This window comes from Lynx canadensis, chromosome X, assembly GCF_007474595.2.
Source record: "Lynx canadensis isolate LIC74 chromosome X, mLynCan4.pri.v2, whole genome shotgun sequence".
Taxonomy (NCBI): domain Eukaryota; kingdom Metazoa; phylum Chordata; class Mammalia; order Carnivora; family Felidae; genus Lynx; species Lynx canadensis.
Genome location: NC_044321.2, coordinates 45,210,564 through 45,221,337, shown reverse-complemented (window position 1 = coordinate 45,221,337; position 10,774 = coordinate 45,210,564). Strand labels below are relative to the sequence as shown.

The 10,774-nt window shown below is 49.8% G+C and overlaps 1 protein-coding gene across 2 annotated transcripts; it reads right to left on the bottom strand.

The window, feature by feature from the left end:
• Positions 1-3,496: 3,496 nt before the first annotated feature.
• Positions 3,497-10,585, bottom strand: TSPYL2 (TSPY like 2). 2 transcript variants are annotated; one of them, XM_030305517.1, is made up of 8 exons: positions 10,571-10,585; positions 9,560-10,458; positions 8,171-8,248; positions 7,935-8,046; positions 7,702-7,847; positions 7,473-7,570; positions 6,322-7,157; positions 3,497-4,226 (listed from the first exon to the last, which is right to left on the bottom strand). In XM_030305517.1, exons 2-8 carry the CDS (start codon positions 10,382-10,384, stop codon positions 4,051-4,053), a joined length of 2,271 nt encoding a protein of 756 aa, XP_030161377.1. In that variant the 5' UTR covers positions 10,385-10,458; positions 10,571-10,585; the 3' UTR covers positions 3,497-4,050. The 2 variants fall into 2 exon arrangements, with proteins under 2 accessions (XP_030161377.1, XP_030161376.1); XM_030305516.1 differs by lacking the exon at positions 10,571-10,585 and having other exon boundaries at positions 9,560-10,535.
• Positions 10,586-10,774: the final 189 nt, after the last annotated feature.

The following is a 10,774-nucleotide window of genomic DNA, read 5'->3' as shown; positions in this document are numbered from 1 at the left end:
TAAGTTTAGTATTAGACACACAGTAGGTATTCAATCAATGTTTACTAACTGAATAGGATTCATCTCCAACCATCCTCCATACCACCAACCAAGGGAACCAGTGCTGGCACTCTTGGTCACCTGAGAAGGAGGGATATTCCTGAGTCTACTTTTGTCCCTGTCCATCTGCTTTTGTTCACAGAAGTGGGTGGAACTTTAAAGGTCTAGTCCCAGGAGATCCTGGGAACCTCACCCCCATGAACAGGGCCTTCTGCTGCAGAGGAGTGGGGTAAGCTATGAAGGATACAAAGACAAATAGCTTTAGCATGGGAACAGGCCCTGGGGCACACTGGGTCCATGACTCTTCATCTTCCATCTGGTCCTCCTCCTGGTTTCTGTTTAGGCTCCCAGAAAATGGCTCCTGTCTTCTCTGGTCTTCAGCAAAGACTATATTTTGGAGTTGGATGTGACCTTAAAGACCTTCAAGAACAGCTCTCCCTTTTGGAGGCCCAAACTGGGCAGGACCTGAAGCCACACCACACACTGAAGAGTGAGGACATGGAAAAGATGTCACTCTAGGCAAAGAACATCCTCTCCTTCCATGTCTTAACCCAAAACATGAGAACCCTAGCCAACTATATTAGAATCCCAGAATTGGCTTCTAACAGTGTCCTTGAAGCCAGAGGCCTTCTATGACAGTGTGGGTGAAGAGGAGCCTCAAATGCCAGGATGAGGGGCTGGGGATTTGATTAGGAGAGCAGAAAGGAATCAGGGAAGAGCATGATGAGGGCCAGGCTTCAGAAGTCTGCTTCAGGGCTGGTCTCCATCTTGGGATCCTGGGCAGATTGTTTCTCCAAGTGTTGATGTCCCAGCATGCTTGATCTAAGTTTGCAGAAGGGAAAAAGACCCTCTAGTGAGGGTGATGGAATCACATTGTGAGGCAGAGCACACTGAGGGAAGGATACCCAGGCCAGGCTGTCTGTCTCTCAGACTGGCCTCTTCCTGGCCTACTCCAGGCCCTTTGCCCCTGATGTTTCTCCCCTAATTCACCACCTGATAATTGGGACTGGCCCCTGATACTACACAGTGGTATCTTTTTCCTCTGCACAAGATGCCTTTGACTTGGGATCCTGCACTCTCAGCTCTGGCCCTGAGGCAAGATGTTACCCTTTCTGGGCCAGAGTCTCCTCTACCCACCTCTGACAGTGCAGTCCCAGGTCAGAACCAGAGCCAACAAAGCCTTCATGCTCTCCCCGAAACATTTATCAGAATCATGGAGTATGTCCAAGATCTGGTGTTCCAACTATTTCATAGTGGTGGGACAAGGAAGGGAAGGGGCCTTGCCCAAGGTCCCACAACAACCCGGCAGTCATCCCTGACTCCTCTCAGTCCCCTCTTTTCCCATATCCAAAGTCCATTGATTCCATCATCTTAAAAGCTCTCATAGAATAGATAGGTCTTTCGTGTCAAAGAATTTCAATTAATTTATGTAGATATTTCCCCCTTAAGGAGATGGAGCTTAACTTCCCACTCCCTAAGCATAAACTACACTTACTGGCTTCCTTCCAAAAAGTATGTAGGGTACAGAAAGGGGACTGGGGGGAGGGGACGAGTAGCTTTACAGTGGAAAAACCTGACATACCTCAGCCAGGCGATCAGAATTAACATCAACAATGTAAGACATATTGATAACATATACCCTTGATATGATGAGGCTGTCATTTTCCTTCTGTGGTCTTCCTTCCCCAAACTCATAACCCCAATCTAATCATGAGAAAAAACATCAGACAAATCCCAATTGAGGGACATTCTACAAAATACCTGACCAGTATTCCTCAAATGCTGATGACTTCAGGTCATCAAAAACAAGTAAAGTCTGAGAAACAGTCACAGCCAAGAGGAGTCTAGGGAGACATTACAAATAAATGTAATATGTTATTTTGGATGGCATCCTGTAACAGAAAACTTACATTAAAAACTAAGGAAATCTGGGGCACCTGGGTGGCTCAGTTGGTTAAGTGTCTGACTTCGGCTCAGGTCATGATCTCAATTTGTGGGTTCAAGACCCGCATCAGGCTCCGTGTTAACAGTTCAGAGCCTGGAGCCTGCTTCAGATTCTGTCTCTCTCTCTCTCTCTCTCTGCTCCTCCCCTGCTCATGCTCTGTCTCTCAAAAATAAATATTTAAAAAAACTAAGGAAATCTGAATAAAGTGTGGACTCTAATGTATTGGTATTGGTTCATTAATTATGACAGACGTACCAGACTAATGTAAGATGTTAACAATGGGAGAAACTGGATGCGGGGTATATGGGTAGTCTCTGTATTATCTTTGCAATAATTCTATAAATCTAAAACTGTTTTAAGATTCTATTTTTCTAAGTAATCTCTACACTAAACGTGGGGCTCGAACTCACAACCCTGAGATCAAGAGTTGCATGCTCTACTGACTGAACCAGCCAGGTGCCCCGAAATCTAAAACTTCTAAAATAAAAAATTTATTTTAAAATCCTCCCATGTCTGCCCATTACGTCACTCTCACCTGAAGAATAGCATTAACTTCCTCACTGCTCTCTCTCCTTCCAATCCATTCTCCTGGCAGCCAGCAGAGGGCATCCGCTGAAACTCAAATCTGTATCTGAAGCCTTCCATTCATTAAAACATGGGCATTGCATGGAAAATTCGGGAGGTATATTGCCGAAGACCAACCTGGATATTTGTATAAGTTATTATTATGAGGCACAAAGAATCTGGAGGTATTTACGATGTCCGCTTTAATAAAGTTACCGTTATCCAAAATCTGAAACTCAGCCTTTCCAAAGTCTCCCAGATAGTCTGCCTTTCAGACGCCCAACTCCCGACACTTCCCCCCTCAATCACACAGCTACATAGTAATCTCCCTTTGCTTTCTCCTTATCCCTATGCACTCTTGGGCTCGAGCCATCTTTTCTTGCCTTCTCTTCCAGGCCCAGTTCCAGGGACCCTGCTCCCTCTCCCTAAAATGAGAGAGCATCCCTGCATTATTAGGATGTAATGTCTCGACAGATTATCATTTTTTTAAAACTACATGCAAATGAGAAAAAAATGGATTCCAGTGGCTCCCCACGCCCAGCTCACACTAGGCCTGAGGAAAGGTTTGACGCATGATAAATAAAAAGATGAATCACTAACAAACGGATATTCCAGGGCGCAAGGCGTTTCTGTGCGCCTGCATGACACCGGACGGCGTGGGAAGTTATTTGCTACCTGGCTGGTCCACTGCAGCCTCCGGTAGGGGGGGGGGGTGGGGCTTTTTCAGCCTCGCCCTGCCATTGGCCAAGATGGTCCGCATTGGCTGACGCAACACCTCTGCGGTCCTGCAGAGCTCGCCCCCAGAAAACCAAACACCCCCCCCTCCCACCGCCACCACCATCTTGCTGGCCAGTGCGGAGAAACGGATGGCGTTTTGAGGGCCTGTGGGAATGGAGACTGGCTCCTGGGGATGGCTCGCCAAGCAGGACAAAAGACTGGAAGCTGCACTTTGAATTTGCTCAGAGTTTTATTAGGATGACCAAGGTTCACAAGGAACAACGAGGGGTTTCTGGGGGGGAGGGGAACAGGAATACCGCAATGACAAGCGGCCTTGCATAGACACCAAGGCGAGCTAGCGGGCACAGCGTGGGGAGGGGGCGAGGGACGGAGGCAAAGAGAGGCTTGGGAGAACAGGGTGGCAGTAGAGCCCCCCAAGGCCACAGCGGCCCTCCCCGCTTCGGGATCAAGGGTGTCCACTCCACACAGCACGAGGAGGAGGATAGAGGGGCCCTGACCAAGGCATCACAATAAATACGTTTAGCAGCACACAGAAGCTTGCAGGGGAGGAGGGCCAAAAGGAAGGGGGAAATCCCCCCTTCCCTCCCCCCCCAAAATAAGAACTCTGCAATTACTAAACCATAAAAATAAACTTTAAACCCGTGTACGAAGTCGGTCACCCCCCAGAAGTGCAATATGGGGCCGCGCGGCCCTAGCTGAGGGGGAGGGCAAATGGGGCAGGGGGAGAGGGATACAGAGAGGCAACCCCTGCAAGGGTAAAATGTTTATCCAGTTTTGCCCCTCTTCCCCGGGTTGGCCCAAACATTTTGGACCTGAAGCACCTCCTCCATGTCAGAGTCTTCAGAGTCTTCCCCTCCTTCGAAGTCGTCTTCGATCCCTTCTTCCTCCTCCTCCTCGCTTACTTCCTCATCGTCACTCTCCTCACCTTCTTGCTCGCTGTCTGTACAGGGGAAGAGAGACAAAGGGCAAGGAGGGGAAAAAAGAGGGTGGTTAGATGAGCAGGTAGATGTCACTCTTTTGTTTGTTTGTTTAAACAATAGAAATTTATCTTCTCAGTTCTGGAAGCGGGAGGATAGCACTTAACAGTGAACAGAGCCTATAGCCAGGGCTTTGGGGGCCTGGAACCACTCCCCAAGCGCCTCTGCTTGGAAAAAGCAAGTGTGTGTGTGTGTATGTGTATGTGTGTGTGTGTGTGTGTGTGTGTGTGTGTGTGTGTGTGTGTTATCTCAAGCAAGCCCAGAGGAAAGGAGGGGTGGGAGCCCTGCCTCTGGCTTATCAAAATTGATACCATGTCTGAAAGTAGCTTTTTCTCCCCATGTAATGTGTCAGTGTATGTGTCTTCTGAGCTCTAACCTTGGCTGAATAAACCTTCTGTTCTTCCCAGGCAGCTCCCCCTCTTCTTTTCCCCAGTCTGATCCAAACAGGCCACACTCTGTCTTCTTTAGTCCAATTCCCTACCCCCACTCCCACCCTAGGGCTGGGCAGATAGCTCTTCGTCCCCTTCTCTGAAAGAAGATGCCATCCAGTGGCAACTCCTTCAGTTTCCCTATTCTAATTGAATATATGTCTAGATTGAATTTACATTCAATGCCTCCTTCCTTGCCCCTGCCCTCAATGGAAATTTGCCAGAGACCCCATGGCCAAAACCCCCAGGAGTGGTTGGTCTTCCAGCTCCTTCTACCTCCCCCAGGGGCCTGCCTCTCCAAGGTCTGCCTGCCCACAGCCAGGCTCAAACATCTCCCTTGCCTGTCCTCTGCCATCCCCTTCTTAGCCAAGGTTTGATTCTATTGCCTTGCCCCTTGCTCATTCCCTCCTCCTACCCCACTGATGTGGCTCTGCTCACACCAATTCATTGAAACTACTCTTGGCAAGGTCACAGATGACCTATTCAGTGCCAAATCCAGTCCTCATTATACCTGACCTGGACACTGCCCACAATCCCCTCCATGCCCAGTTCTCTTCCTAATTCTACCCTCTCAGAGCCTCAGTTTCCTAATCTATAAAACGGTGATAACAGTACCTAGCTCATAAGAGCTGCTGTGAGGATTAAATGAGTTAGTAAGTAAATCACTTACGATAGTGCCTGGCACATACTAAACACTTAATTAATGTTAACTGGCCAGAATCAGGGCTAGGATTCTGTTCTGGCTTGTTACCCCCTTTTATTTATAACTTCTTACTTCCCAGACACATAAGCAACCACCTGCCTGGGCTACCTGTACCTTATGTCCAACAGGCCTTTCCAACTCCATGTTCCCCTCTGCATTTCATCAATCCTGCCACCATGTCGTTCCCAATCCTAAGAAATGGTACCTCCGTTTGCCAGTCATCCAGGCCAGACCAAACCTGGGAGTCACCGTAAATACTGCCTTCTCCCTCAACCTCCCATGTGCAAACCTTTCTCAGCATTTCCTAAAATACATGTTTTGGTGAGCAGTAAACAGTGGCTTCTGTGGTTAAGAAGTTTGGGAAATGTTGGGTTCCACAATGTTTAAATAGGTTTCTTACAGCTAGACTTTTCAGAGCCTTTAAGGGGCTAATGTACCTGTCACTCTACCTGCAAATATTAATGTATGCAGTATTGTCCCCAACATACCTGACTACTGGACCTTTTTGTGAGAAACAGCTTTCAGAGCTGGTGAAGGATCCTCAGAAGACAAACAAGCCTGGGAGTTCCCTGAAGGCCAGGGCTGGGTACAGAGCGTGCTGAATTGTAATATGTTTGCCAGTTTCCCCCTTTCTGTGTGTGAACTTGTCCTTCTCAATTTTCTACCCACCTTCTATCTCTTCATTCCTTATTTGTCTATTGCTCTGTTACAACTTATCTACCCACCAGCTAGAACTGAAATTTGTTTCTTTGGTTCTCTTACAATTGTTAAGTTAAAGGTTCCCTGGCCTTGCTTTGTTTAAAAAGCTGCATAAAATGCTTTTTCTTTTCTCCACAAGAACAGACTGTACTCATGCCTTGATATCCTGACCCTGGCCAGCTTTTTTCTGGGAAGAGAAAGAGAAAAGAGGGGGGGCTCTAGGCTCACCTTCCTCACTGCCCTCATCTTCTTCTTCCTCCACTGAGGATCCTTCTTCAGAGATGTTCTCCACTTCGGCCTCAGAGTCATCCTGGTTGTTGCTGTTATCCTGATCCTTGTCAGGGTCATCACTATCATTCCTGTAATCTTCGATGTCTCTGTCGTCATCATCACTGCCTTCATTGTCACCTTCATTGCCATCATCATCGCTGCCTTCATTGTCACCTTCATTGCCATCATTATCTTCATCATCACTGCCCTCGTTGTCTCCTTCGTTGTCACTGTCACTGCTGTCCTGGTTGTCACCGCTGCTGCCATGGTTGCTACCTTTGGGATTCTCGGCACTATTAGGGTTCTCATCACCATCAGGATTCTCATCGTTGTCATCAGTATTTTCGTCATTGTCATCAGGGTTCTCTTTGTTGTCATCAGTGTTGTCTTCAGGGTTCTCACTGTTGTCATCAGGGTTCTCGTCGTCAGGGTTCTCACTGTTGTCATCGGCACTCTCATTGTTGTCAGTGGTCTCGTTGTCATCAGAGCTCTCATTATTATCAGTGGTCTCGTGGTCATCAGGGCTCTCATTGTTGTCAGTGGTCTCATTGTCAGGGCTCTCATTGTGGTCAGGGCTCTCACTGTCACAGAGGCTCTCACTAATGTCGGTTATCTCATTGTCAGTGGTCTCAAAGCAGTCGGTGGTCTCCATGAAGTCAGAGATCTTGATGTCATGAATGGTCTCATTGTCGGTGATGTCATCACTGTCTGAAGTCTCGCTGATAATGTCTTCCATTATGTGATACTCGTCAGAGTCTTCCATAATCACCACCTCACACTTGTCCCTGTTTTTACTGTGGGGAAGCCTGGAGTTGAGTATATGATTGGTGGGAGGCAGGGCAGACACTAAAAGGTGCTAAGTAACTGAGGAGGCAGTAGGTTACAAGGAATTCAAGGGATGAGGTTAGGGTGGGGAGAGTCCCATTTCTGCTCCTGCCTGCACGACCTCAGGCCAATCACACCCCACTTATGCGTATCATTCTCCACTTGTAAAACATACTGAATTCTCTCAAAGGTCCCTTTGGCCCTATAAATTCTGGGTAACACTTGCCTAATCTTTGTCCCTAACAAACCACCTCTCAGCCACCAATTCCCCCCCACCCCATCACCTTTCTTCCTTTTCTTGCTTCTTTCTGTTTGCCCTGTAGCCTCCTTCTCCCATCATGTAGTAGCGCAGAGGGTTGACCCACAGGTCATTTTTGATAATCTGTTGAAAGAAATGAGGGGGGAAGGGGAACAGAGTTATGAGTAAAAGCCCCAGAGCCTACTCCCAATTCCCCAAGCATCCAGAAGCAAGCCTAGCAAGGCTTTCTCTGGCAATGCCAGGAGGGGCCCCACCTCAGCAATCCTGTCAGCCTCTGGGAGGCTGTGGTTTGAGAACCAGCTGAAGAAGCTGTGGCTGGTGTCCTGGTTCCTGTGCCTGCGGGCCTGGGGCTCCTGGCCCCGGTGCCAGCGGATTGGAGTTGAGTGGGACACCAGCCGGCCTGAGAGGAAAGGAGGCTGTAGAGAGGGCACTGGACAAAGACAGATGGGAGTGGGGAGTGACGGTTTTCCCTAGGACCACCTCTTACCAGAGCGGCTGCGCTGGAACTCCTTGACAATCACCATGTTTGTGAAATAGGGGTTTGTCTGGAAATACAGCTTCATCTTGTAGCCCATGGAGATATGTCTGAGATCCTGTACCTGCTCAGGTTAGAGGTAATGTTGAAATCCCCACCACACCAAGGCCCTTCCCACCCAAACCCTCTCACCTCCAAGGACCAGATTCCTTGCCCGATCCTAGTAAAAAACATGTCTTTGGTCTGACCTGCAGATTGGTCAAGTAGCGGAAAATGTCTTCATCACGTCGGTTGATCAAGATTGAAATTTTGGGGTGGTTGAGGAACTGATGGAGGGAGCAGTTTAGGTCAAGGAGTGACTGTTCAATGAGAGAAGGAGGGAGGGAAGGCCAGGCAGGGCAGAGCAAAAGAGAAGCTGGAGCAGAATTCCTTCTGTGTTCATGTGATGTGTGGGGAGCAAGTGGGTCATGGGACATGACCCATACTTTCTTCCTATGATACTATGTGGTGAGAACCTATGTTTATGCAATGTCAAACATCTGTTATTAGGTTGCCTTGCCATGGTCCATATTTGCTGTGTGTCTGGGTACTAAGGGTCCTATGTCCGTGTGATGTTGTATCCTTGGGTGCTGTGAATTTGTATTCACAAGACATTGTGTGTCTGGGGGCTGAGGCCCCAGGCCCAAGTGATGTTATATCTGGTTGTTGAGGGCCTGTAGTCATGATGTTGCTTATTTGAGTGTTACAGGTCTGTGTCCACATGATATTGGGTATCTGAGTCTGAAGGTTTGTATCCATGTGATAATGTGTCTGGATGCTGAAAACCAGTAAGTCAAATGATGCTACATGTCTGCATGCTGAGGACCTGCGGCCACATAATACTGTGTGCCTGAGTGCTGACAGCCTGGGATCATGTGATACTTTGTATGAGAGTGTCAAGGGTCTCTATCCATGTAATTCCATTATGAAGTTAAACCCATGTGTTCCTAACATGTTGTATATATGTACCCCAGAGATAAGATTTTCACCAATAGTGAAGAAGATTCTTCTTACTCTTCTTTCCTTCACTTAACTCCTTGATCTCCACTTCTAGGTACTCCTTCTTCTGACCTTTTAGGGGTTCCAGCTCCTTTCTAGCCCCCTTCTCTCTAGCAAGGATTGGGGTCTCCCTAGTATCTCAGCAGAGACCTAGACTTGAAGAGCCACCTGTGACTTAGGCATCCTTTCTGGGCAATTTCTCTGCTGTGTGCCTTTCCTCTCCCTCTTCACCATCTCTGAGCCACTTTATCTTCTGTGTGTCCCTCCCCTCCTCCTTTCACCATCTCTGGTCCAATTTTTCTGTGTGCCCCTCTACCATCCTCCCCATTTCACTATTGATTTTTATTATGCTCCTCCCCTTTTCTCTTTCCCATCTGTGGTCCAGTTTTTATGCTGTGTGCCTCTCTCCCCCCTTCATCATCTGTAGTCCAGCTTCTCTGATGTTTTGCCCCTCTCCTTCCATTCCTCCTCCACCAAACCTAGGCATTTTTCCAATAGGGATCCACCCACACACAAATTCACCCTTTCTGTTCCTCCCCCTTCCCCCCCCCCTTTTTTATCATGAGCTCCTGGCCCATGAATTTAGATGACAAGGATACTGCTTTGACCCAGAAGCCTGGGATATGCTGGATGATGAGGTCCCTGCGCTCCAGGAAGGGTCTTCGCATCTGGATGAATTTGCGCTTCAGACGGAGGAACGCCTTGCCTGCCTTGATGTTCACCGCCTCCAGGTCCAGTTGAATGTTTTCCAGTGCCTGCAGGATGCACTCTATCTTCTCGGCATTCTTCTTGCTTTCCTTCTTCACCTTCCTCTGCTTCCTCTTCCTCCTCCTCCTCCGCTTCCTCACGCTTTCCTTTTCATCCTCATCGTCATCTTCCACTAGGATGATAGCCTCTTCCTTCCCCCCTGGACCGGTTAACCTCTGGTACGCCCAGTGCCCTGCGCTACAGGTTTCTAGGACATTCTCTCCAGCAAAACTGCCGGGCTCCACAACCTGAAAGTCAATCTCCACACTTCCCCCAGAAGCCTCCGAAGGAGAGTATGTTTCTAGGCTCTCCGTGGGAGGGGGCGCCTCCCCATACCCTGACTCCATCTCAGGCTCCCAGCCGGGACCCCCAGAACCCAGGGTGAAGTACGCGCGGATCCCCCCCTCCTCCAGAATGACATAGGGCGGCGGCGGAGGCAGAGCAGGGCCCAGCCCCACCCCCCTCATGTCAGCCAGCACCTGTGCCGCCTCGGTTTCCTCCTGGAGCCTCGGGCGCTGCTCGGGTGGAGGCAGGGGCAGTCGCAGGAGCGGCGGGGGAGGCAGGAGTGGCGGGGGAGGCGGAGGCGGCGGAGGCGGTGGCAGCTGGTCGTGCTGAGCGGGCTCGGAGCTGCTCAGGCGGCGGGCCTTGGCCGGAGGCCCCTCATCCTGGCGGTCCATGGCGACCGCGCTCACAGCTCAGGGGATCGCACTCGCCCCTTCGCTCTCGGCCAAACCGCTGCTGCCTGTCACACCTGAAGCAGAGCCACTGCACCTCACGCGACCAGCTCTCCCCACAGCCTCGCTCTGGCGTTCCCTCCCACAGCGCCAACCCTACTCCCTCCGCGCCAAGCGTCAAGGCCCCACCCTCTCCGTGACGTCAGAGGCCCATTCGTCCTCTCCAGTGGCTGCCAGCCGCGGCCGCGGTGCTCGCTCTCCCTCGACCTCTGCCCACTCTCACGCAATCCGCTTGCCAACACCACACCTCATCTCTTTTCGATTGGCTCCCCTCCGGGCCCGCCAATCACCGGGCTGACTCCGCCAGCAACGAGAGGGAAACTGCAGGGCGAT

Coding starts and splice junctions, on each gene's coding strand:
- TSPYL2 (XM_030305517.1), bottom strand. CDS start 10,384: ATGGACCGCCAGGATGAGGGGCCTCCGGCCAAGGCCCGCCGCCTGAGC. Junction 7,571..7,701: donor AGGCTGACAGGATTGCTGAG/GTGGGGCCCCTC, acceptor TTCTTTCAACAG/ATTATCAAAAATGACCTGTG. Junction 4,227..6,321: donor AGATGAGGGCAGTGAGGAAG/GTGAGCCTAGAG, acceptor TCCCCTGTACAG/ACAGCGAGCAAGAAGGTGAG.